At 40.7% G+C, this 27,707-nt stretch overlaps 1 protein-coding gene and 1 long non-coding RNA gene across 3 annotated transcripts in view; one reads left to right on the top strand and one right to left on the bottom strand.

Moving 5' to 3' along the window:
• Nucleotides 1-929: 929 nt before the first annotated feature.
• The window catches only part of LOC147544312 (uncharacterized), a 73,521-nt gene continuing 46,743 nt past the window's right edge, over nt 930-27,707 (top strand). The window contains exons 1-4 of one of the 2 annotated variants that reach the window (XR_015224296.1): nt 930-1,041; nt 1,151-1,226; nt 2,228-2,442; nt 10,551-11,553. This is a non-coding gene — a long non-coding RNA (uncharacterized LOC147544312). Of the gene's footprint in view, nt 1,060-1,150; nt 1,227-2,227; nt 2,443-10,550; nt 11,554-11,889; nt 12,031-27,707 lie in introns of those variants that run through there. The other variant, XR_015224295.1, reaches the window with a different exon arrangement.
• Nucleotides 18,152-27,509, bottom strand: LOC147544314 (protein TOPLESS-RELATED PROTEIN 2-like). Its single transcript, XM_086638382.1, has 25 exons — nt 27,149-27,509; nt 26,783-26,916; nt 26,354-26,647; nt 26,098-26,256; nt 25,736-25,913; nt 25,506-25,623; nt 25,264-25,376; nt 24,996-25,134; nt 24,762-24,871; nt 24,545-24,614; nt 24,368-24,441; nt 24,177-24,272; nt 24,004-24,099; nt 23,756-23,883; nt 23,270-23,504; nt 23,013-23,180; nt 22,803-22,910; nt 22,545-22,691; nt 22,253-22,363; nt 21,975-22,157; nt 21,252-21,380; nt 21,029-21,124; nt 20,666-20,851; nt 20,048-20,220; nt 18,152-18,750 (listed from the first exon to the last, which is right to left on the bottom strand). Exons 2-25 carry the CDS (start codon nt 26,860-26,862, stop codon nt 18,513-18,515), a joined length of 3,429 nt encoding a protein of 1,142 aa, XP_086494508.1. The 5' UTR covers nt 26,863-26,916; nt 27,149-27,509; the 3' UTR covers nt 18,152-18,512.

Here is a 27,707-nt window from a genome sequence, read left to right as displayed (position 1 = left end):
GACCTTCTAACACTCCCCCTCAAGTTAGAGCGGGAATGGAAGTAACGCCTAACTTGCCAATAATGTTCCTGAACGGTTCTGCTCCAAGTGGCTTGGTGAAGATATCCGCTAACTGGTTGTCTGAAGTGATGAAGCGAGTGGCAATGACATTGTCTTTAATCTTCTCACAAACGATGTGGCAATCTATTTCAATGTGTTTCGTACGTTCGTGGAATACGGGGTTATCAGCAATGTGGAATGCGGCCCGATTGTCACAGTAAACTGTCATCTGGTCTATGTGATCAATTCCAAAATCAAGTAGTAAATACTTGAGCCATTGTAGTTCACAAGTGAGAATGGCCAAAGCTCGATATTCTACTTCTGCAGATGATTTTGCAACCGTTGGTTGTTTCTTTGATTTCCAAGAGAGTGGACTATCACCCATCATTGTAAAATATCCAGTAGTTGATCTACGGGATGAAGGGCAACCTGCCCAATCTGAGTCACAGTATCCTGTGATATGAAGAGAGCTTTTTGCTGATAAGAAGACTCCTTGATCAAGGGTGCCTTTCAAGTACCGTAGAACGCGATGAGCAGCGTCTAAGTGTACTTGACTAGGTGTTTGCATGAATTGACTAAGATTATTTACTGCGAAGGTGATGTCTGGTCGGTAGGACTGAGACGGAGCTTTTGATCCATGGGAAATTCAGAGGGACGTGCCGCATGTAACGTCCCGTGCTTTCGATTCAGAAAATATAAGACTAAGGTTAGGCGAAGGGCCATTTGAAGTTTAGAGAAAGTTAGGACAAGGACTAAATAAACAACTGGTGCAGAATTTAGGATGTTTTCTGCGACCAGGAAATATTTAGGGGCTGCTTTGCAAGTTGATAGAAATTGAGGGGTTAAACTGTAAATTCGAGTGGATAAGTTGTAAACCAAAAATATCAGATTTTCTTTCTCTCTTTCAACCGACTGAAATTAGGGCTTAAACTTTGAGGGAAGAATCGATCAAATTGAGAAGTTCTAGTGAATTTCATTGAGAAATTTGAGTTCAATCAAGAAGTGAGTATTGCTCTTAAGGTTTTTTGTTTAGGTTTTTGATGGAAACTTAATTTTCTCTCTCTATGATGTTGAATTGAGTTTTAATGGTAGTTTTCTTCATGATTTGAAGAACTTGGTGAATTGAGGAGGAATTACAAGAGACTAATCAAGAGGAAACTATCTAAATCAATTTTATTGGAATCAAGGTAAGGAATTTTGATCTCTATGGTTTTATAATGATTCTTTAAGGGTTTTTGTACCTTTATGTGTGATGGTATGATTTTAGTTTACTTAAAGGGTTATGAAGTTAGGTATGATGAAACAATTGGATGAATAGGTCAAGACTTGATGAATAACCGTAGGTGTAAGAACAAAACTGCTACTGTTTTTGGGTGTTTAGACAGTCTTAAAGGCTTCGGAAGAATTTCGAGTCTTCATAGATATTATAGCTCGTCTCGTTCCGATTCCAGAAACATATTATAATGATTATTCGGAGTTCGGATGAGGATGATATGATGGTTAGAGTATGCAGCATACGAGCAGTAAAACTGATGCACTGCTGCGTATATTTTAGGTTTTTCCGGCATGTTTTAGTCGTAATTAGGAGAAGACACCTGAGAATGAAACGCTAGGAGTGAAGTTAAATTTCCGAAAACTTAAGAATCAGTTGAATCGGATTAAGGATTAAAGAGTATTGTTTGTTTGAGTGTGCAGTGCGCAATTAAGACTACTTTGTGTGTTTATGCATTTTGGATACGGTTCATTCGGATTTTAGCAAAGAGAACCGATAGAACATGTTAAGGGCATAAATATACTTTAAGCGATATATGATTCAACTTAATTGAGTATGACAACGAAAGTTTTAAATGGTCGAAAGTACTCGGTATAGTCGATTTCGTTACAAGGAACAACTTCGGAATAGTTTGGTTTATAACGGAACCTAATATAGGTTGGATTTGTATATTGAGGGTGTGACTAAGATATTCGTGTTGTCAGAGTGAAGGTGATTCTTGTGACCTCGGAATCACATAATAGACTTTATGGAATCGTCCAATGGTTTAGGACGCAAGTTAAGTAATGAATGTTATATCGTTCATGGGTTCTTCAGATATCATTCTCATGCATCTTATTGTCTTCTTAGTTTGCAAGATCTCCTCAGACAGTTTTCTGACTGTCAATTGACCGTTTTGTTTCTTTGTACTTTCAGCTGGAAGCGAATACTATGTAGAAGAGAGACCCGAGGAGTCCGAATCTCAGGTGGACGACAGCGAACCGGAAGTGTACTACATCTGAGGTAGGATCCTATGAATCTTACTTGGAGCACGGGTATTCCCCGTTACACCATTTTATATATATATATATATATATTTAGTTTTTATCTTTTTCTTCTTCTTTTCCGTTCTTTAGTTAAAATTTGACATAGTATGCTGATGCACCCGAAAAGGTTGCACACCCAAGCGGAGGTATCAAGTAGTAACCGGTAAAACCGGAGTCGATCCAAGGATAGGTTGGTAGTCCGGTTATCGGGAGAGTCTAGCCCACCGGTCTACGAGTCACTCACTAACTTAGACTAAAAAGGAAAGAACAAGATAAAAGTGGGAGGTTTATGATTGAGTAAGCAACAAGAAGAGAATAAAACAAGTAAAACTAAACTAAACAACAAAGTAAATGGGCGAGAGAGATTCGAGAGAAGTGTCGGAGGAACAAGAGTCGGGAGACGGTAAGACTCGATTCGGGCAACAAATAAGTAAGAAAGGTGTCGAAGTCCGGGAATCCATAATGATAAACCTACGACTATGTGTAGTCTGATTTAATGTGTCGAAGTACAATCGATGTTCGACTCCTAAAGTAGATGTTTCTAAGTACTACGTATATCCGGAGATCATACTTAGTCAAACAAACGCCTAATTCGATTGATCCCGAGTCATCGAAAGTGTCGTCTAGTCGCCTAACTATGTGAAGTGCATGACAAGACACATGAAATTATAACTTAGACTACGATCGATATCGAATACTTCGTTTCGTCTATTAACTATGCGAAGTGCTTGACAAGACACATGAAAATACGATCAAAACGATAATCGAAATAAATGAACATCAATTTATAATCAAAACATCAAATCATATTAAACATAATCACGAATTCATCACATTTCATCTCATATAATCGACACACTAAAGTTAGCTAAACATGGTGATTAAATAAGAAATGGAAAGAAGATGATGAGAGAATCCCCCTTTTTCGATGTGGTTCGAGGCTAAGATCGTCGGAAAGATGAGTCTTTAAGGTTCAGCCGATCTCCCCTTAGCAAATTCTGGGTTCCCCATAGCGACCACCATCATCTTCTCCATTTAGAACACAACCTCCATTAAAGCTAACCCTAGCTTCCTCTCTCTAAAAATTTGTAACCCAAAATCAAATCAAACCATATGGGAAGCTAGCCAAGATGATGGGGAGTAAAAACCCTAAGGTTTCCGGCCAAGAAAGTGGCCGGAAAAGTCTCGAGAAGTCCGGCTAGAAGATGATGAAATCCGGCCTAGAAAAGTGAAGTCCGGCCAAATATGACTGTCCCGGCCATCCCTAGCAGCTCCCGGGTGCGTTCCAAGCAAAGAGGCCTCCGTCCCGTGCCGTCCTTGAGGATCCCGAGCAGCAGCTCCATGAAAGCTTAAACCGAGCTGCTGCTGCAGCTCCATAAGAGCTGCTGCTGCAGCTCCATGAGAGCTGCTGCCATCCCGTGCTGCTCGTGCCGGGAAGCTGCTGCTATCCCGTGCCTGCTGGTAGCTTCCCGAGCAGCAGCAGCTCCCGCATCATCTCGAGCTCGAGCTGCTGCTCCGGCCAAGCTTTGGCCGGCCTTAGTGCTGGCCGTCCTAAGCTTGGCCGGCCCCCTTCACCTTCTTCTCTCTTTTCCTCTCCTCAAGCTCTCTTTCTAGCTCTTAAGAACACCAAACCCTAGCCTCTTGCCTCTTTCTTTCTCTCACTTCCTTCTTGGTAGCTTCAAGATGATTCAAGAAGAAGATGAATAGTCACCTTGACCCCCAACTTGTGTTTCCTACTCAAACCCTAGGGTCCCTTGACTTAGTCAAACCCATAAGGCTATTTTGACTTGGACCATAAAGAAGGGTGCCCATAAAATTTCTACATCTTTCTTTCTTCTTCTTTTTCTTTGTGGGCTTTTGGCTTGTCTTTGGGCTTGACTTGACTTCAAATTAGAAACAAAGGAGAGTGCCTTCAAATAAAGACCTTGGCTTCTTTCTTTCATATTTTTTCCGTCCGAACTCGGAATTGACTTCCGTTTTCACCGTCGGACTTGTCATTGCCTCCACTTGTAATTTGATTTGCTTGAAGTCATTTTCTCTCGTTTTCGGCACATGAACTGATAGTGACAATTCGTTCCCTTTATTTCGATTTTCATGTCTAACTCCAAAATAGGTACCTAACATGAAAAACACATAAAATATTATTGATAACACTCGAAAAGGAATAATTAGTCTAAGTTAGGCTCTCCAAATGTGACATTTTAGTGTCACATCAAGATCCCCAAACTTAAACTTTGTTAGTCCTCGAGCAAATAAAATAAAATAAAAGCCTAACTCACTTTCGGAGGCATCCCGGTTGCATTTAGCGTATGCAACAAGCCTTTAAACCTCTAGGTTACCCCTAGAGGACGAGTGTCGTCTCGTGAGGGTTTCCATAGATGATTCCCACAAACATCGAGTCTCATGAGACATAAGGGTTCAATATCGAAATCATAGATAAGCATGATTCGTATAGTAAAGGATTTAAGCATGTAAACACATAATGAATCAAGTAAATAAGTTCATATAAAAGCTAAAGGCCCCTTCACTAATGATCTTAACCTAAAGTGTTAGCGTCATACCATAATGAGCAACATCTATGTTCCGAAGTCACAAAACTTTGATTCCTAAGTTAGTACATTTCGCCTCGACTTCGGCCTCACGGACATACACTCCAAATATGAAATCACTCAAGAATGGTTCGCTCGTATGTGTGAGTGTGATCACTAACATGGACTCAACACATAAAAAAGGGGTGAGGACAACATTTTGGAACGAATGATCTTCGAAAAGGAAGTAGCCACTAAATAGAGTGGGGAAGCTCACTCGCCCTTCTCACCCATTCTACCCTAAGAATGCCTTCTAAAGGTTAACGGATACTAGAAATGGATGATGATGGTGGATTCCCGAGAATGTCGAACTCTTCATGATAGAACCTCTTAAGCATTTCCACATTCGTTTCTTGCTTAGAATACTTATTCATGAAAATACACACAAACACACATATATACAATCACATCACTCACACAAAAGAGCTAACATGCTCAAAACATAACATAAACAACTTTATTTCATTTCTCTTTCTTCTTCTTTTTTTCATCACTTTTTTTTCATCACTTTTTTTTCGCTTTTTCACTTTTTTTTCTTTTTTTTTTCTTTTTCATAACACAAATACAATCAACCAAAACAAAATACAACACACACAACTGTATTCTTGCAATCAACTTTTTCTATTTCATACTTGCTTTGACATTCTTCATTCTTTCTTCTCATGTTTTCATTCTCGGGATATAAGATGATAGATGGTGATGGAGTATCCGCCTCCCTCTAGTTGACCCTCTTATTGGGTTTCATGGACTACAAGGGGAAGGTTAATTCGCTATCCTAATGTCACTCCTAGAGGCTAAGGAAGTTGAGCACACGAGATCAAATGAGTTCTTTTAATAGTTACGAGGTTGAGTAGCTCTTCATTCTACTCGGAGTTAGCGCGGAAGAGTACACTCGAAGGACAATTTAGGCTTTGAGCTCTCACATGGGTTAAATCTCCACTAATGACTACTCTAGGTCTCTTAGAGATGTTTCTTCTTCACTAAGATGTTACTCCCATAGTATAACAAAAACACTCAAAGACTCGACTTTCATGCAAAGACCATTAGCAATCACAAAACTCATCAACTCGAAACATATGCATCAACATTCTTAAAACTATCACTACAATCACATGCAAATCTACTCAAAATGTTCAAAAATTTTCAAATTTTGGCTAATTTGAACCCTTTTGTCTTTAAAACCCATGGTCATGCATTGGTTATGGTCATATCCCGCATCCCCAAACTTAAAACTAACATTGTCCTCAATGTTCTAAGCATACACTCACCAAAAGATAAAGAGGCACATCAATTTAAAGGGAAGAGTGGAGAGATATTACCATAACCGAAGGAGATAAAAGATGATACTACCAAGGCTCATGTATAAAGAGGTTCCAAGTTGATGCCAAGCTCGCGACATCCCCAAACTTGGAACAAACCACGCCTTAGAAGTAAAACATATAACAAATGCTCCTATAATATCCAAAACATAATGAAAATGAAGCACATAAAAGACATGACCATATAAAGTCTACCACTAACGCGGGTATACACGATTGCATTGAGCTATGCAATTAGCCTTTGATTCTCTTGTTTTCACACAAGAGCACGAGTTATGTCTCGCGGAGGGTTTCCAGAGATGTTACCCACAAACATCAAGGCCCATCTTAATCGGCTAACGATCATAAAGTAACAAACGGAAGATTTGGGGATCAACCCAAAGAAAACTATATACAAATGGTAATCGTCTCACAAAAATATTAAACCAAAGAAGTGCGCGTGAGACGAAAACCGAAAAGAGGCCATCCCCAAACTTAGTGGATGCGCGGTCCACTAAGTTAGCATGAATGCTAGGGGCGACGACTAAGAAGTCGTCAAAAGGATCGACATAGAAGTGAAGTGAGAGGAGGTCAGTCGAAGGCAAAAAGTCAAACTCAAGCTTAGTGGATAAAACATCCACTAAGTCCCTAGACATGCTAGGAAAGACGTCCGAAGTGTCCCAGAAGGGGTCAACAACCGAGTCTGAGATCATGTGGAAGGTTGAACTAGACTCTAAGGGTAAGGCAATAAGCTCGGGGACCAAGTCAAGGTCCATAATTTCCTTAGGTAAATAATCCAACAGGCTATCCGCTATCTCTTCAACTACTATGTTATCGACACCCTTAAAGGCATCTGGAGCCTCAAAGTCAGGCCTAACACCTTCCATTCTACATAACGCATCCAAATAATCACAAGTGCTAAAGATTGGAAAGTTCAACATTGTGTGATTCCCATGTTTGCTCGTAGAGCTATCATCCTTAACATCAAAATCTAGTGTAGTCCTATTATGGTGAGATGACAATGGTTGAGGGAGTGAGCAATGAGGGTCATCGGTCAATTCAATCTGAAAGGGTCTATCAGGAGCTTCTTCGACATTTAACTTAAGACTAGAGTTAGGTGTATTACCCTCATCATCATTCATAGTCTCCTCTTGAGTTTGGGGTGCGCAAACCCCTTCCTCGTCGACGATAGGCTCTGACTCAAGTCTATCAACAATTTTGAGAAGCCGTTCCGTGATCTCCGTTATATTTCGATTAAATCTAGTTTGGTACTCTAAAATTGCTTGGAGAGTGTCTTCAGACATCTCCTCGTAATAAGGCACATGAGTATAACTAGACGAAGACTCTCGCGGAACACGGATCATGGGACAATACTCGGTCAAATGGTCTAAGCTCGCACAAATAGCACAAACCGGGTTAATGGTCTCCAAGGTCCTTTCTTCACTACCTTCATGTATATACATAGACTCGACTCTTTGAGTGGAATCATCGAGTCGGGAATTGTAATCACTAAGTGAACCGTTCATATATGCTTGTCGATAGTCACGAAGACTTCGACGTGGTTGATCAATACTAATGGGACTACGGTTATCATCAAATGACAAATCCATACATGAAGGTGTGGTCATCCCAAATTCTTGTCGATAGTCTCGAAGACTCCTACGGGGTTGGTTATCCTCATGCTCATAATCCCTAAAACCATGTTCATGACGAGTCTGACCGACTCCATACATCCGTCGATATTCACCCATGGTCATCCTAGGTCGGTCAGGCTCAACTCGCCTATTCCTATCACTAGTCGGACCATTCCTATATAAGTTTGAATAGTCCTGATGACTTGTAGATGGTCGACTAGTGTTGGAAAGGGTTCGCATAATGTCATTCTCAACAAATGACCAACTTGCCATGATCTCACAATATTCAAAGATACTAACACACAATCGCAAAAATGGGAACCAACACTTATAGAACTAAACAATCACACACAAGTAAAAAGGATGAGATAGAATGCGATACTATCGAGTGTTCCTCTCGTTTCGTTCGTCTTTCTTCTTAAGCTTCTCGATTCCTTCCTTTTCCTTCGCCTTTATGTCACTTTTGACTCTTTTCTATAAACCGGTACCTAAAAAAAATGAAATTAAGAAAGTACAAAATAAAATAAAGACGTCTAAGAAGCAAATAACACTAAACTAATGAACAAAACAACTAACGCTATCCTAACTACTAAACCTATCCCCGGCAGCGGCGCCAAAAACTTGATGCACCCAAAAAGGTTGCACACCCAAGCGGAGGTATCAAGTAGTAACCGGTAAAACCGGAGTCGATCCAAGGATAAGTTGGTAGTCCGGTTATCGGGAGAGTCTAGCCCACCGGTCTACGAGTCACTCACTAACTTAGACTAAAAAGGAAAGAACAAGATAAAAGTGGGAGGTTTATGATTGAGTAAGCAACAAGAAGAGAATAAAACAAGTAAAACTAAACTAAACAACAAAGTAAATGGGCGAGAGAGATTCGAGAGAAGTGTCGGAGGAACAAGAGTCGGGAGACGGTAAGACTCGATTCGGGCAACAAATAAGTGAGAAAGGTGTCGAAGTCCGGGAATCCATAATGATAAACCTACGACTATGTGTAGTCTGATTTAATGTGTCGAAGTACAATCGATGTTCGACTCCTAAAGTAGATGTTTCTAAGTACTACGTATATCCGGAGATCATACTTAGTCAAACAAACGCCTAATTCGATTGATCCCGAGTCATCGAAAGTGTCGTCTAGTCGCCTAACTATGTGAAGTGCATGACAAGACACATGAAATTATAACTTAGACTACGATCGATATCGAATACTTCGTTTCGTCTATTAACTATGCGAAGTGCTTGACAAGACACATGAAAATACGATCAAAACGATAATCGAAATAAATGAACATCAATTTATAATCAAAACATCAAATCATATTAAACATAATCACGAATTCATCACATTTCATCTCATATAATCGACACACTAAAGTTAGCTAAACATGGTGATTAAATAAGAAATGGAAAGAAGATGATGAGAGAATCCCCCTTTTTCGATGTGGTTCGAGGCTAAGATCGTCGGAAAGATGAGTCTTTAAGGTTCAGCCGATCTCCCCTTAGCAAATTCTGGGTTCCCCATAGCGACCACCATCATCTTCTCCATTTAGAACACAACCTCCATTAAAGCTAACCCTAGCTTCCTCTCTCTAGAAATTTGTAACCCAAAATCAAATCAAACCATATGGGAAGCTAGCCAAGATGATGGGGAGTAAAAACCCTAAGGTTTCCGGCCAAGAAAGTGGCCAGAAAAGTCTCGAGAAGTCCGGCTAGAAGATGATGAAATCCGGCCTAGAAAAGTGAAGTCCGGCCAAATATGACTGTCCCGGCCATCCCTAGCAGCTCCCGGGTGCGTTCCGAGCAAAGAGGCCTCCGTCCCGTGCCGTCCTTGAGGATCCCGAGCAGCAGCTCCATGAAAGCTTAAACCGAGCTGCTGCTGCAGCTCCATGAGAGCTGCTGCCATCCCGTGCTGCTCGTGCCGGGAAGCTGCTGCTATCCCGTGCCTGCTGGTAGCTTCCCGAGCAGCAGCAGCTCCCGCGTCATTTCGAGCTCGAGCTGCTGCTCCGGCCAAGCTTTGGCCGGCCTTAGTGCTGGCCGTCCTAAGCTTGGCCGGCCCCCTTCACCTTCTTCTCTCTTTTCCTCTCCTCAAGCTCTCTTTCTAGCTCTCAAGAACACCAAACCCTAGCCTCTTGCCTCTTTCTTTCTCTCACTTCCTTCTTGGTAGCTTCAAGATGATTCAAGAAGAAGATGAATAGTCACCTTGACCCCCAACTTGTGTTTCCTACTCAAACCCTAGGGTCCCTTGACTTAGTCAAACCCATAAGGCTATTTTGACTTGGACCATAAAGAAGGGTGCCCATAAAATTTCTACATCTTTCTTTCTTCTTCTTTTTCTTTGTGGGTTTTTGGCTTGTCTTTGGGCTTGACTTGACTTCAAATTAGAAACAAAGGAGAGTGCCTTCAAATAAAGACCTTGGCTTCTTTCTTTCATATCTTTTCCGTCCGAACTCGGAATTGACTTCCGTTTTCATCGTCGGACTTGTCATTGCCTCCACTTGTAATTTGATTTGCTTGAAGTCATTTTCTCTCGTTTTCGACACATGAACTGATAGTGACAATTCGTTCCCTTTATTTCGATTTTCATGTCTAACTCCAAAATAGGTACCTAACATGAAAAACACATAAAATATTATTGATAACACTCGAAAAGGAATAATTAGTCTAAGTTAGGCTCTCCAAATGTGACATTTTAGTGTCACATCATATGCTATGGTGGGAATGTATGTGGTGTGTTGTGTGTTATGGATGTTTATCTTTTAAAAACAAATTGGTTTTTCTGAAAACTAATCACGTGGTGGCGGAATCGCTTGAACTGCGTGATCTTTTTGTATGAATTGTGAGCACGTGGTGGCGGAATCGCTTGAGCTGCGTGTATAACATGGTGGCGGAATCGCCTGAACCGTGTTACGTGTAATGATTGTTTGACGACGGGCATTGGTTGGTCCCCTTGTTTATTTTTCTGTTATGGATTAGCCATGAATTCATGTCAAGGGTTACACTCGGTGCATGCGCAGCCGTTTGGTAACGACCATTCCAGTTTACCCAGAATGGGGTCCGAGAGAGATTGGGAGTTGGGGTATTCCGACCCTTGGAGTGATTAGGGGACTGACCAGTGCCATGTTTGTTTATTTATTCTGCTAAGCCACTGGTGTTTGTGGTTTGAATTCTGTATGATATGTGATTGATACTTACAACATTTTCACCGAAATGAAATAGGGTGCTTACCCGAGTTTTCGTAATAAGAAAATACTTAATCCCTGAAAGTGGAAACTTGTAAAAGCTTGACTTTAAACAGGGTTTACCCTACCTTGAGATGCGAGAACGCTCTTCTCCTTTGGTGGATGTTACCTGTTAGGAGAGCTATGTTCTTGTAGCTTTGGGAGTCACTCAGATCATTTAATATTATTATAGGTTCATGCATATGTTTGGGTATTCTTCGAATGGTTAATGAGTTACCTTGCGAGGGAGCGTCAGATCTGGCCGGAGGTAGGACGCGCCTCAAGACGAGATAATTGTATCGCCGTGGGTATATGGCTCTACTTCACGACGATACTCTTATAGTCGTCTGGGTAAGTCATAGCATATTCTAAGCGTATCGTTGTTTGAGTGGGATTTATTATTCGATGCGTATTGAGATCACAAGTTAGCCCGATGGGCGATGATGACGAAGGAAGAGTTACGGAAGCTCTTACCGGGGTATTACGTGGATCCATGTGTACACTGCAGTAGTTAACTGTTCGATAAGGCGCCGCCTGCCTACGTACTAACAAAGGCCTAACGGTTCTTCCTAGCCGAATAGTAGGTGACCCCGACTGAGGGCGTATTCAGTCGTGATCTTGGTAAGCTAGAAGAATTATCTTGCTGTATTGCCTTGCTTGATGTGCATAATAATATCCTTGTACTATTTATATCACCTAAACTATTGATTTATTAAAATGTTGATGTGTGTGGTGCGGGTAGGATGTCTAGGTATCCTACTGAGCTGACTTTCGAGTTATCTCACTCCTTCATTTTTTTTTTTTTTGTGTTCAGGTACTATAGTCCCAGATCGATCTAATCTTGCTTGTGAGCAACTGGTGATGTGAGATCGATTTGTTTTTTGTCTATTTTGAAGTTATGTATATTATCAGAACGAACAATATATATGCATCACTGTAGTATATAGTAGGCGCGAGATGTTTGGAGTTTGTAGTTTGTAGTTTGTTTGTCATGATATGAGTTTATGTGCATGTATATATGTATGTTTTGGCAGGTTACAGGTTTTATAGACTCAATTTACAGAGGAAATTCTGCCGAAATTTAGTCTCGTCTTTTTGACTTTTAGTTCGTTTTCAAAAACTATGATTTCTTATTAGATTTCCGCTGCTTCATTTTATTTGTTTGATAACAGAGATAAGTGTGTTGGCTTTGGTTTATTTTAGAAACTCTGTTTAAGCGAGACTGAGACTTAGTTTCTTTTATAAACTGTCGGGCAAACCGTGTCTCGGAACACGGGGCGTCACACCGCAGTTAGGCCAGAATCTTTTAGAATGTCAAGAGCATATTTCCGTTGACATAGGAAAATGCCTTGCGATGAGCGAGATACTTCGATACCGAGGAAGTACTGTAGACGGCCTAAATCTTTTAGTGAAAAAGATTTGTTAAGAAATAACTTTAACTTGGAAATAGCATTATCATTATGTCCCGTGATGATTATGTCGTCTACGTAGACGAGAACAAAGATTTGAGTGGAGTGCGAACGGAAAGTGAAGAGAGAATAGTCGCTTTTAGATTGCGAAAAACCTCGTTCAATAAGAACGGAGGAGAATTTTGAAAACCATTGACGGGGAGGCCTGTTTAAGACCGTATAAAGATTTATGAAGACGACATACTTTAGACTCCCCCTGAGATGAAAATCCGGGAGGAAGTTTCATGTAGACTTCTTCATGGAGATCGCCCTGGAGAAAGGCGTTATTAACATCCAACTGGTGGAGAGACCAGCCTTTAACGGCGGCAATAGATAGGAGAACACGGACAGTAACTAGTTTGGCGACTGGGGCAAAAGTGTCGTTATAGTCGAGTCCCTCGATTTGGTTGTAACCTTTAGCTACTAAACGAGTTTTATAGCGCTCGATGGAACCATCGGAATTAAACTTAATTTTGTATACCCATTTGCAACCAATAGGTCACTTGCCGGGTGGAAGATCAGTGATGGACCATGTCTTGTTTTCTTCCAAAGCGGAGATTTCTTTGGCCATAGCTTCCTTCCAATGAGACGATTTCATTGCTTGAGTGAAGGAGCTAGGCTCGGTAGTAGTCAATACCGAAGATAGGAATTGTTGATGAGATGTGGAGAATGAATTGATGGAGAAGTAGTTTTCAAGTGGGTACTTGACGGAACTAGTGTTTGAACACACATAATCATCCAAGTGGGACGGTGGTCGGCGAGACCGTGTTGGACGACCGCAAATTTCAACCAACTGGTCGGAACTAGCCTCGGAAGGTGGTGAGTCCGACGAAGAGTCGTCGGGGACATGTCTGTCCGCAGCTGCTGGAGACGCTCCTGATTGGGGAGTGTCATTAGTAGCTGATGAAGGCACCCCGAGTGATGGTGCTGTTGGTAACGGACCGGGACCAGAACCCGGTCCAGCAGGGGTGTCTGAAGGCACCCCTGAATCGGTGATCTGCTGAAGGGCGTCAGGAACAGCAGCTCCATCGGTGATGGTGCTGCTGTTTGGTGTCGAGACGGTGGGGTTTTTGCCGGTCGTTGGAAATATGAAAGTGTCATCGTCTTCGATGGAGAGAAACGGTTCCGGATCGGAGCGGTTTGGTGTAGCCGAAGAGTAGGAGGAGGACATGGGAAACTTGTTTTCAACGAATGTGACGTCTCTTGAGACAAAAATTCGTCGTGTGGAGATATCGTAAATACGATAACCTTTTTGTCCATTGGGATATCCAAGGAATATACCGGCGGAAGAGCGGGCGTCCATCTTGGTTTTAACCAAAGGAATTCGAGCATAACAAAGACATCCGAAGACACGTAGATGTGAAAGATTGGGAGCAACACCCATGAGGATTTCATGGAGAGATTTTCCATCGAGAATGGGTGTCGGTAATTTATTGATTAAATAAACCGCGGTGAGAACACACTCTCCCCAAAAAGAGAGAGGAAGGTGAGCTTGGAGTCGTAAGGAACGTGCCACTTCAAGGATGTGGCGATGTTTACGTTCAACTACCCCGTTTTGTTGAGGTGTATAAGTACAACTACGTTGGTGGGTAACCCCTTTTTCGATAAACCAACTTTGTAGAGAGGAATTGATAAATTCGGTTCCATTGTCCGATCGAAAGGTCTTTATTTTACAATTAAATTGAGTTGAGACATAGGTAAAGAAATTCATAATTGTTCTATTTGATTCGGACTTAGAATCCATAAGAAATATCCAAGTACAACGTGAATAATCGACAAGGGTGAGAAAATATCGACACCCGGATGTGGAAGGGACCGGAAAAGGTCCCCATAAATCCGCATGTACCAACTCAAATATGTGAGAGGAAGAAGTGGTACTAGTTGGAAAAGGTAAACGACATTGCTTAGAAAGTGGACAAACATCGCACGGTACTTTATTGGATAAAAATTTAAAATTCAAACATGGAAGTTTGGAATGAAAATATTGAAAACGACTAAAAGATGGATGGCCTAAACGTCAATGCCATAAAACAAAAGACTCATTACTAGAACTATCTTTGGCTAGACTAGAAATCGAAAGGATGGGATGCTCTGTGCGAAGGAAATAAAGGTCGTCATGAAGACTACCATGCCCAATCTTCGTCTTCGTTGTTCGGTCCTGAAAAAGACACAAATTCCGGTCAAATAAGACGGTACAACGAAGTGATTTAGAAATTTGAGAAATAGAAATGAGATTAAATTGAAAAGATGGATATGAAAAACATCTTCAAGATAGAATCTATTGGAAAAATAGACGGTACCAATATTTTCAACCTTTACCCGTGAACCGTCCGGTAAACGGACGTATAAATCCGGTGGTGCAAGGGAATAAGAGGAGAATCGAGATATATTTGAACAAATATGTTTGGCGGCTCCCGAGTCAATGACCCAAGGAGGATGAAAAGAAGAGTAGTACTTACCGATAAGGTTGATTAGAGGATCCTTGTTGGTGTTGCCGTGAGAATTGGTTGCGGTCGGTTGCCTATTGCGGTCAAGGAGTGCCAATATACCTTGGTATTGCTCATTAGTGAACGAGGTTGTTGGAGGCACCCCCTGACCGGTTTGGTCTGAAACCGAGAGGTTGATGGGTTCTTGTCGGGTACGGTTTCGTCCTCTTTGACCATAGTTGGGTGGATACCCATGTATCTTGTAGCAAGAGGTAACATCGTGACCATGAATCTTGCAATTTTCACAAAAAGGACGAGGGCGTTTTGTACGTTGTCTCTCGGTTCCGTTAAAACGAGTTTGATTATACTCATTGTTTCCAACGGCAAGTGCCGCATTGTTGGAGTCAATACTCATAGGAGTGACTAAGTTTTGTTGAAGCTCTTCTTGTTTAATAAGTGAATGGATTCGAAGAATCGAAGGAAAGGGTTCAATCAATAAAATTTGGCTCCGAATAGATGAAAATCTATCGTTAAGTCCTTGAAGAAATTCCATGGCCCTATCTTGATTTGTTCTTTCAAGTAAGGAACGACCATGTCCACATGTACAAGGCTCGGTGATAATCAAGGAATTGAGTTCGTCTTGAAGAGCCTTGAGGTTGGTGAAATACGTAGAAACATCGGAGTTGTCTTGTCTAAGACAAGAAATCGCTCTCTTTAATTGGAAAATTTTAGGAGCATTACGTTGATGAAAACGATCATAGAGATTGTGCCATATGTCGGAGGCCGTTTCATCATATAAGATGGAGGATCGAAGAGGTGGATCAACGGAATTGATGAGCCAACTAGAAACGAGATCATTACATCGTCCCCATTGTTCTAGTTCATTAGGATCGGTTGGTTTTTCGATGCTTCCATCAACGAATCCTAACTTAGCTTTAGCTCTTAAGGCTTTAGTCATTCCTCGTGACCATGAGGGATAGTTATCACCGGTTAGGAGCGGTGTGATAAGAATAGTAGTGGGGGAATCCGAATGGTGGACATCAAACGGCCCACTATTGATGTTATGATGAACTTGAGAGGTTTCCGAAGTTTCGGGAGTAGTCATCTTAAAAAAAAAATTTGAATTCTGGCTCTTATACCATGTGAAGAGGTAATAACCTCTTGATGATCGACTCGGATGAAGCCGAGGGTGATGTAGTAATACCTCGGTTGAAGCCGAGAAGTGAGAAGAAGATGTTCTCAGTATAAACCGCGAGGAGGAGTAAGAACTCTCGGCTGAACCCGAGAGCTATGATAATGGCTCTCGGGTGAAACCGAGAGCGAGAGAGTGAATGATCTCGGTTGAATCCGAGAGGGCTATGTAGCAGCTTCGGGTGAGACCGAGAGATGGAGTGAGAGAGCTTCGGTGAAACCGAGAAGAAGAAGATGATATGTTGATCGTGAGAGAGATTAGGTAAAACCTTTGTTTATTCACAATAACATGATTTTACATTATGGGTTAATGTCTTTATATAGGTTTACAAGAAGGTGTTTAAGAAATATAAAACTATATCTAAGTATATGTTTATCTAAAATACATCAATCTTGGTTGTAATAGGAATCCTAATCCTACTAGGTTTCCTATAATTAAATGGACCTAATCCGCTCGGTTTAGCCGAGTGGAGTGGACCTTCTAACAAATACTAATGCAAAACTACGACACAGACTATAGAAGATGATATTAGAAGAAGATAATAGTGCAATTGCGATTTCAGAATGGTCCTACCAAAAAAAATCTTGAAATGTCTGTGTAAATTGTGGTTAATGGAGGAATCAATACAGAGGAATCCTCAGATTTTGGGAGGTGGTTGAGAATTTTGATTTTTTTTTTAATTAGTTTATCTCATCGACCAAGTAGTCTGTGTGAATGACACTTGAAGTGGTCAAATGAAATTGACCAAATCAGGTGAATTGTGAGAGTGGAGGGCAGAAAAGGTGAGAGTATATAACATTGGGTTATTTCCCTAATGGCCCCCTACTTTGTGACCAGCTTCCTGCCTAGCCCCCTACTTTACGAGAAATGCCCATATGGCCCCCTCCCGTTATAACACCGTTACTCTCTCTCTTCCATTTCTTTTCTCTCTCCTCCAACATGTTTTCTCTCTCTGCCACCTCGTTAAAACCTGCCAACTCATCATCTTCTCCGGGAAGGTCGCCGGCCGATCAATTTCCGGCCGGCGACCTTTAAACCTAAAAAAAAAAAAAATTTCACCTCCCTCTCTCTAAACTCCGGCGAAGGGGGTTACCCTTCGCCGGAGGACCTTTAAGGTCTGCCGGACAGACCTTCAGATCTGGAAGGTCTGCCCGAGCAGATCTGGAAGGTCTGCCCGAGCAGATCTGGAAGGTCTGCTCGGGCAGACCTTAAAGGTCCTCCGGCGAAGGGTAACCCCCTTCGCCGGAGTTTAGAGAGAGAGAGAGGGAGGTGAAAAAAAAAAAATTTTTTTTTTTTTTAGAGAGAGAGAGAGAGGAGAGATGAAAAAAAAAAATTTTTTTTTAGGTTTAAAGGTCGCCGGCCGGAAATTGGTCGGCCGGCGACCTTCCCGGAGAAGATGATGAGTTGGCAGGTTTTAACGAGGTGGTAGAGAGAGAAAACATGTCGGAGGAGAGAGAAAAGAAATGGAAGAGAGAGAGTAACGGTGTTATAACGGGAGGGGGCCATATGGGCATTTCTTGTAAAGTAGGGGCTAGGCAGCTGGTCACAAAGTAGGGGGCCATTAGGGAAATAACCCTATAACATTTCCCTACAACCTTCAAATGAATGGACATCCAGTCCAGTATAATGCCCCCAATAGTTTTTAAGTCCTAAGGTCCATGTCTTAAAAAGGTGGGAGACAAGAGTCCAATCCAGTATAATGCCCCCAATAGTTTCCCAAGGTCCATGTCTTAAAAAGGTAGGAGACAAGAGTGTAATTCTAGTGAAGGTTACATTGCCCTCAAACAAACACCGCTAGACTGGATATTGACCCCTCTCTAGAACAACTCGAGCTCTTGGAGCACCGTTTCGCACAATGGTTGGACACCCCCTCTGAAGTCCATGAGATCCTGAGATCGAACTTCAATGGAAGCAGTGTTTTCCGTATTGTATTCGTGTTGTATCAATGTCATACAAGTACTCGCACCTTATTTACTAGCATGTAGACCATCACAAATTTGACAAAATAACTTTCGAAAGAAATTATCTCATAACCATGGAAATCATCCTCACCTAAACCCAAGATGTTGATTTACATTCCCTCCAAAGACATAATATTATATCATGATATCCTACACAATAAACCTTCTATATCCCCCAAAACTAAACCCTAGAAAAAACAGACTAATATATAAAACTTTACAATGGGATAAAACATTCAAAAAGTTGTTTTCTAAGGTAATTTAGAAGAAAGGAGAAATAATAGTAACTTGTGTGCTCATCTAGCAGAACCACATTCAAGAACCTACCTCCATTCCCACTCTTAGCTCGTTGTCTATAAACCCGACCATATCTTTGCTAGATTAGTTCTGAAATTTGATTCCAATTAGTATCATCTGGAAGGGGGTTCTTGTTGCTGATTGCTTGTAGGGTTTGAGGAAGATACTGTTCCATTCTCTTGGGGTGGCGGTGCTGTTGGAGGTGGACCACTACCCCACTTTGGTTCTGCATCACTTGGCTCGACCACGTGAACTGCACCATCGCTCATCCCAAGTGCAATCTGGTTCGACTCAGATGGGTGAGCTGCTATGACTGTTGCATATGCACTGCTACTGCTGCTGCTGCCGCCACTGCAAATGAAAATGAATCACTCAGCGCACCCAATAGCTTCCTAACATTTGTGATTCATAATTAACTGAAACAAGCTTTTCTAACATTTCAATTCTTTTCTTCTTCATTTTGTACATAGACAGTTAATTCTACTGGGGCAGAATGAAGCTCCATTGAAATGCGGGAGCTTTCATCTGGCATGCATTTTTGGCTTTCCTCAAAAAGGTGCGAAATGGGTCATTCGACTGAAACCTCCTAGGTTCCCTTCAGCTAAGCATATTGACTCGGCTGACTCGGCCGAGTAACTAGGGACTAGGCTGGGGCTCGGAGTAGCCCAACTCGATCTTGGCTGAGTCTCCGAGTTAGGGTTTGGCCAGTAACTCGGCCGAGGCCAGAGCCACCCTGACTCGTCGAGCCACCAAGTCTGCGTGAAACTTCTTTCTTATTTTCTTGTTTTGGTTCTTTTCGGTTATTTTCTATGTTTTCCCTCTCGACTTCCTTCTTTTCTTTCTTCTGGATTTTCATCCTAAATTCTTCTCCCTTCTGCTTTTCTTTGTCCTCCAATTTTTCTTTTTATCGATTTTTTCTATTTCTTTTTCTTTCTTTTGTTTCTTTTCTCTTCAGGTTCTTTCCTTCTCCACCCTTTTTCCTACTGTCTTTATTTACTTTCGTTTTACACTACTATTCCCCTTCTTTTCTTTTCTTCTTTCATGTTTGATGTTTTTTCCGTTCTGTATCTTTTATTTTCTCTCTATTTTTTTCCTTCTTCCCTTGTTTCCTTCCTAATTCACTTAATTCCTTTTATTCTTTACGTCATCCCTTCTTTTCCCATCTTCCGTTATTTTATATGAAATTGAGAGTGTATTTTTGAGAATTATGTGACATATATGTAGAATAACATGTATTTAATTATATAAAACCCAACCTAACTTGGCATTCAGCATATGTATGAAAATTATATAAGAATTAATGTGCCATTATAATGATCAAAATTTGAAATTTATTTGCATACAACCCTAACACGACTGAGTAACTAGGCTTGACTCAGCCTTGTCTCAAGCTCTGTCGTTGGTCGATCCCGAGTCAAGTAGGAGTTTAACAGTTTATCAGGACTCATTTGGTTGAAGGATCAGTATTACTGAAAACAGATATAGACCCAACAGGGTTCAACCTTGCGGTGAAACCTCGGATGTCTTGTCTGGAAGCCCAACATTAGATCCCCAATAGTATTAAAGAAAGAATATATAGGCAACGATCGAAACCTCACGAGTTGCACATGGTCCATAAGTATTACTGAAAGGATATATTTTAACATACCTAGAATTGGAGGGAGGTAAGTAAGCAGAGGATGCTATTCGACACCTCAGCCTCAAACTATCTGCATCGAACACTCCTATAGCACCATCACAAAATCCCACGTACACAAGTAGACCATCACATGAATATATTGCACTAGAGATTGGTGCAGAGAGAGAATCTCTTGGAGACCACTGCGGAAATTCAAAAATGCATCAGGAAAAAGTAATAAAGGATCAAGCTACTTGGAGAGTTAGGGATAAAGTTTCAATTGACATTGTGGGGTAGAGTGGATATAGAACTGTGGCTTAGTTGGAATTTGGGCACAATCCCAGCTTGTCTGGGAACAAACCCGAGCCAAACCTAGTCTCTCCTGAGCTACCGAGATGTAACTCAGCCATCATAAACTAAATCTATATGTACCTAAGATTGCAAGATATCGGACCCTTGCCTTTCTCACTCTTCCTCTCTCTAAAAACTTAACTGCAGTGGTTGGGCTCAGGCTACAGTCTAGCCCCAACTGAAGCACAAGCACACAGGCACAAGCCCAATTCCAAGTAACTTTGAGAATTACTCTAGAACCCAAGTAGCTGCAAAACCGACTCGTATTTGAGACTATACATGAGGATAAGTAATTACCGAGCGCAAACAATCAAGTTTGCTGTCATAGACAGCAATTTGGCTTTCATGAACCACTAAAAGATGTGTTTGGTCATTGTGGAACTGAACTTTAGTTTCCCCAACCAGCGGACCCGACCGCCCGGCTGGTGCCTGTATGAACCTCGCTTTCCTCTTTTCCCATCCATCAATACTCCATACACACAACTGCAATTTTACCCATAAAATAATTACAAAATGCCATTGAGAAGTAACTAAAATAAGTATAAGCTACAATACTGAGAGAGAACGTGATTGAGGCTACCTAGATACACATACTTAATACCAGTTAGTGGCAAAATAGTTTACTTGCATTCATTACTATGAAAATGAGCTGCTAGTTACCTGTGCATCAGCCCCTGAAGATACCAACACATTCAAAGCCTGAGAAAATGCAAGTCCTGTGATTCTTTTCTGATGACCCTTTAGCTTGGTTTTAACCTAATGACAGGAAATCAAAAAAAATTACTTTCCTTACAATAACAAGATTGAACAACGAAAGAGATAATCAAACATCTGAATAAAGAACTTTTTGCAACTACTTCTCACTAAAAGAGGATATATATACCTCATCAATCCTAACATTATATATTTGAATGGTGGAGTCCTCCATTCCTATAGCAATGATATTATTATCTTGAGGGTGGAAAGCCAAGAAGGTTGCAGCAGGAGGTGGGGGCATAAAAGTTGTCATGACCTGATACACAAATTCCCATGAATCAATGAGCAACTATAAATCACATCTCCTATCTCAAACGATTAGATATGACAATGATTTGAAGTCCATAAATTCTGTCGTTTTAGAAAGCGAAAAAATGTATGCATTGAAAAGATGTGCAAGTGTTCAAACATACAAGAACACCAATCCATAGCAACTATGTCAAGCCCCTTACAGACAAAGACCAACCCCTTACAAAATTGAAACTAAGACCTCTCTATTAAGACCAAATTTCCTAAAAGAGAAGAAGAATACCCAATTTTTTACCTCAACCAGAAACATAGAAGGGTAAGTAAGCACCGTAAAATTGATTTTAAAATTCATTGTTTCTTTAAAGATGGCTTATTCATCCCTTCACCAATCTTCCAAAGTACCATGACGAATACGACTCTAGTTTTCTACTGTCTAGGAACTTAAGAAGCTTACCAAGACAAAAGAAAAAGCTACGAGTCCCTATGAGCAACTACAGTACCCCAAAGGTTAAAAAAAGAAGCTCCAAATGTGCCAAGTGAAATAATGGTTCTCTTGTCCCAATGAAACAGACAAGTAAAGGTAGTGTACAGATGGACAGACCTTGAATGTCATCATGTTGAACAAAGAGACCTTCCCTCCAGAGGCAGACATGACATAAGAGTCATTCTTGGATAGAGCAATGCATGCAGCTGATTCTTCAGGTGGGGTGGTTTCACTCATGTCATTTGTCATGACAGTACCATTTGCAGGCTGCCACAACTGTGGGGGTGTAGATGCTGTAGACTGGAAAAAAAAGATGAAGGTAAGAGCCACTAGAAAGAAAATCCAAATAGGAATAAATATATTGTGGAGAAAGAAATTAGATAGCAACAATTCACCTTTCCAGAAGGATTACGCTCCGAACGCTGCCATTTCCACAGTTTATGGACTGCATTTGACGAAAGGGCCAATACTGCAATCCCAGAATTTGTGTATATCAGCCGTACGACCTGCAGCCGTGATGCGAAGATTCTTAAGATGAAAATAACCCTTAGATAAACTTGAGAGTACCATGCTCTTGAAACACACAGAACTTGGAACAAAATAGAAAGAGAGGGAGAGGGAGAGAGAGAGAGAGAGAGAGTTCTGAGTCTGATATAACCCACAATTACAATTTCATCCAGAACATACCTTCCCGGTCGTCAAGGGATCAGGCAACCGTACCGCCTTTAGTTGTGCTGGTTCAACAATATCAGGCAATTTCCAGGTTTTAATTTTGTCAACATCTTCGGATATGCGTGGCTTAACATCTGGTGTCCTGCTGGCATCCATACTAGCCTGCAATTTTGTTCAGGAAGATAAGTTCAGCTCTAGGTAAAGTTTATTTTCTATCTTTTTTTCCTTTGAAGACATTAAAAAATAACTTAAAGAGATAGAATAGCAACTTACAAGTCCACTTGTGGATGAAACAGGAGGAATTCTATCAGAACGTTCCAAGGCAGGTGGCTGAGATGTAGAAACACTTGCTACAGGACCAAGTGCATTAACAATTGATGGCTGTAACAGAAGGCCAAGAAGATACCGAACTTAACAAAATAACACAAGAGCAAGAAGCTGGAGCTATAATACTTTAGTACAAACAAACACTAAAATGATAACCTTTATGTTCATTGAATCAGAAGGGGCTCGGGAACCCTCAAACGTCCTGCTCTCCAGCATCCTTATCAACCGTTGCCCATCAGTGTTGGCTAAGATTTTGACTCCGTTGTCACTGGTAGTGACTGCCAACAGTGATCCTTCCTTGTTGAATCTAAGCTTAGGGCTCGCCTGCAAGTAGTACATACATATTTATTACAGTTTCATCAACATTTAACCGAAAGTTAGCAAGAAAAGAAATCAGTAGGTTATATACTAACAGGCAGTCCACCATCTGCTTCAGTAGTCGCAAATATATTGACATTGTCCATGTCCCAGAACTTGATCTGAAACTCGTCACCCGCAGCAAGGTAACGGTTCTTTGTTGTGTCGAATTGGACTACACCTAAGGAACGCTTCCTAAAACCCGAATATGTCCTTTTAATAGCTCCTTCACTCTCATTCCACTCAACTAAATGAGAGTCTCCTTCTTTACTAGTTCCACAAGAGAAGAGCCTGACAGAAGCAATAGTTTAATAAGGAACAGAAGAAAATAAAGGAATCTGTATTAAGGGTCAGGTAAGAACAATAGTAATCCTGGATCCTGGCACCTGAGTATTACCACGAATAATTAAAAAAACTAACAGAAGAATAACTAGGAGCATCTGAATCCATGTTCAAAAGTATCTCGACAATGGAAACAGTCAGCAACATTTGAATTGAAAGCTATTTGTTGCTCATTCATTGTTCAGGGTAGTGGACTTTACCTGGTACCATCAGCACTATATGCCATTGTGGTGCACCAAAGTCCAGGAGCATCATAATCCACCCTAGACCCCAAGCAGTCGTAAAGCCATGCTTTGATCTTCCCATCAATTGCCGTGGAGAAAATAAACTGCACATGAGGCCAAAATGAGTTTGAAATTCTAAACAAATTTGGGTTGGCGTAAATGAGCTCTTGTCGACCCTCTATCAGCGGTTATATCTTAAGTAAATTTTGCAGGAGAAAATAAACCTGGATATTCTCTTTGTAATGAGGGCAGACAGAGTAAACAGGGGCTTCGTGACCCTCAAATATATGGAGCCTGCGGCCAGCTACACTGTCCCAGACCTGTTATATAAAGAGATTAAATGGGAAAAGCGTAATTACAGTTAACCACATAATATTTTCATCTAAGGCACGTGTACCTTAATCGTCTTGTCATCGCCACATGTGACAATACAGAGTTGCTTGTTGGGATGAGCAAATGCAATATCGTTTACGCCACCAATATGAGCATCAATCTGCAACACAAAGAGAGTCAACAAAGGCAAGGGAGATCAGCAATTTCTCAATTGTTTTCCTTTTCAGGGAGGGGGTATAGGGTATCACATCTTACCTCCAAATGTTGTCGTAGTTCACCAGTTGGACTATAAGCATATGTTTGAATAAGATGTTTAGAAAAGGCAACACCTACATATAGCAAAACGGATTAACGATACCGGTCATGCACATTCATTAAGTAGAAGAGAAGCTGTATTTCCTTAGTAGCAGCAATAGAAGAGTTAGCCCATACCGAGTATTGATCCATCTGGACCCCAAACACATCTATTGACACATATTGTGGCATCTTTCATCAATGCTGACTGAAAATTAAAAAAATTGATCCGTTAAATTAGAAATGTACAATAAATGAAGTCTTGAAGATTTTACAATTTCTATCTGAGACCAAAGAATGACGGTGGATATTCCTATTGAAGGCAGTTTAAGGCAATGAGATGAAAGAAATTTACCTGCAATGGCATTGAACAAGTAGAGATGTCCCAGACCTTGAAATTCTTATGTGCTAGTCTCTCCCGAGATCCAACTTCCCAGATAGCAATATCGCCAACATTTGTCCCAACTAGAGATTACGAATCAAATCCAGAAAAGAATTTTTTTCAAGTTAGAATCACAGATTTGGAATTCAAAATAAGTGTGGTTCCCAAGATTTTAATATAAATATGAATTGTTTGTTGAAGATTAACCTAGGAGAATGGTTTGTTGCTGAGGATGGAAATCCATGCTCATAACGTTAGATCCTTGGTTAAGGGTCCTTACAACAACTTTAGGAAGGTCATCTTGAGAATAAACATTGGAGGGATGTGCCACGCCAGAAAAAGACACCTATAAAGATCACATTGAGCAGTCCGAATATGTAGAATAGAAAAAACAACACAAGTACATGGAATAGTTACAATAGACATAAACATAACTTTAAGAAAACTAAACATATGGTGATTGAGTGGTCCGCACCTCATCAGATGGCCCAGTGCGCATACGCTTCATTAGGTGGTCAGACTCGGCTGACTGGTATTCCATACCTGGAGCACCAGGTGGGGTTCTTGGATGCAGCTTTAAGAATTGAACTGTAAAGATTACAACATAAGATCTCGCTTGTTAAAAGGCTACAAAAGCACCCAACAACTAAATTTAATCGCCAGAAAGATAGGGAAAAAGACTCGAGTCATAATTCAAGGGCTACAAGACCAGACTACCTGCATTAGGCGGCTGTACGAGACCAGGAGGACCTGCTGCCACAGCACCATGTGGTAACGAAGGGTTGGAATTCGACATCCACCCAGCAATAGCACTAGCAGAAGGAGGCTGGAATGGCTGCAGAATAGAAAAATGACTTCAGAGTTCAAAATATGTAACTGTTTTCAAAATATTTAATTTGTGCTACAGAACACTGGCAACGCATGAGGGGAGACATATGTTCACTCACACTATGAGCACCAATAGGAGGAAATGTTCCAGCTTTTGGAATAGGCCCCAAAGGAGGGGTATTTGAAGGAGGAGGTGGACGAGCTCCATTGTTAGTAGCACAGGTATGATCAGTAAAAAGAGTTTTGATGTCAGGATTTGGACGAGGATTCTTGCATAGCTGATGCTGCCAATTAAGACTGGAAATGCCCAAAATGAACAGTTAAAAGATATATCCAAGTACATAGAAGCAGACATAATCTAGGTTTCTAAAAAGCCAGGACGTGAAATAAATGTAGCAAAACCAACCAATACTTTAAAGAATACAATTATACCCAAGTGAAACAATCAGGTATAGACGAAAAAAAACTTGCAAATATCAACCTTTGATTTATCAAGGTTCGCAATCGCGCGGTTTTGAAGGGCGGGAATGTAAGTTTGTCACGAAACAAAGGGTTTGCTTCAATAAGCTTTTTAAGCTCCATTAGCATTATATTTCGAGCTGATTTGGTATCTCCATACTTCGAGAGCTGCTCGTTTTGCCTGATTAGACGATACATATCCAGTGGAAAAGTATATAAGTAACTAAAAATGAACATACAAAATTATAGTTCCCACTCAATTCTACAGAGCAACATACCTAAAATTCTCAAGTGTGAGCAATTGAGTGATCTCTTTGAAAAGTTCTTCATTAAAGGAAGCGAAAACTTTAAGATCCTTGACAAGAATCTCAACAGCCTTTGCTCGATCCTGACGATCAAGAGCTTCCAAATACTTCTGTTTCCTTATCTCGAAGAATATTTTCATTGAGTAACGATTATCTTCAACCTTTGTAAACCCACCTAAATATCTCTCAACCTCATCCCATTCACCAGCCTGAACTTGATCCTCAAAGTGTTTCATGTTGAAGTAAAACCCTGACTCTTGTTCCAATCTAACATTGGAAAATTACATATTTAACTAAATAAGAAGCTGGGAAATAACTTAAAATTGGGAGAAACTTGTCTAGTTCATTCCCAAGGCAAATAACAATATGGAAAAAATAGAGTTTGGAATCAAAAGCACTTACTTGTGAACTGCTTCCTTGAACTTCTCTTCGTCCAAGAACTGTAAAATTAAGAACACCAGTTCCCTACTTAAGGAAGACATAGTTCCCGGTATCCCTAACCGATCCAGCGCAAAGATCTAAAGATATCAAACAGACTACAAAGAGAGAAAGAAAGTAGATACAGAAACCGATGAGTGAAATAGAACAGCAAAATGAATCTTTGGTCTCTTCGTCTAAAATGATGAACTATTCCTGTACCGAAGATCTAAACGAAGGAACAACAGAAAAAACCCTAAGTTCACTAACAAAATGAACATGAACTACCAGCTGAAACCATCACTCAACAACGAAGATCTGACAAAACAACAAAATACAAGACGGACTTACTATCTGTGTTCCTCTGTTCTGAAAAAGCCCAAATTCCTCAACACAGAGATCCAAGGAGGAAGAAATCAAGCAGTCAAAACGAAAATGAGGATGAAACTGACTACTTCGGAGCTCGATTTGAAGATCTAGCGGCTAAAATGACGAACCAGATGAGCTCCTTCTGATCTGATAAATATGTTTTAAGAAGGAATAGAGTGAAGGAAGAACAAAGTGAAGACCTTACTGATGTTTACAAAAGTAGAAGAGATGGAGAAGAAACTGGTTTCTAGGGTTAGGGTTTCCTGTACTTCTTCTCCTCACTTCTTCCTCTTTTTTCTCTCTCTACAACAACAAACAACACTTTCTCTTTCTCTCTCTAGTTCTATCTCTGTGTGTAATAGAGAGAGAAAGAGAAATATAACTATATATATTGCCTATTTTCTCTCTCTAAAAAGAAGCCCGGATTAGGTTGCTTCGGCATTTGTGATCTTTTTTTCTTACTTTTATTGTTTCCCAAACTAACCCTCTGCCTTATTGTCCAACCGCCCCATCCTTAAATTTATTTCCAATTTTACCCTCA

This window comes from Eschscholzia californica, unplaced genomic scaffold (assembly GCF_041429995.1).
Source record: "Eschscholzia californica isolate CP2 unplaced genomic scaffold, dmEscCali1.0.p SCAF_4, whole genome shotgun sequence".
Lineage (NCBI taxonomy): Eukaryota > Viridiplantae > Streptophyta > Magnoliopsida > Ranunculales > Papaveraceae > Eschscholzia > Eschscholzia californica.
This window is presented reverse-complemented; position numbering and strand designations above follow the sequence as displayed.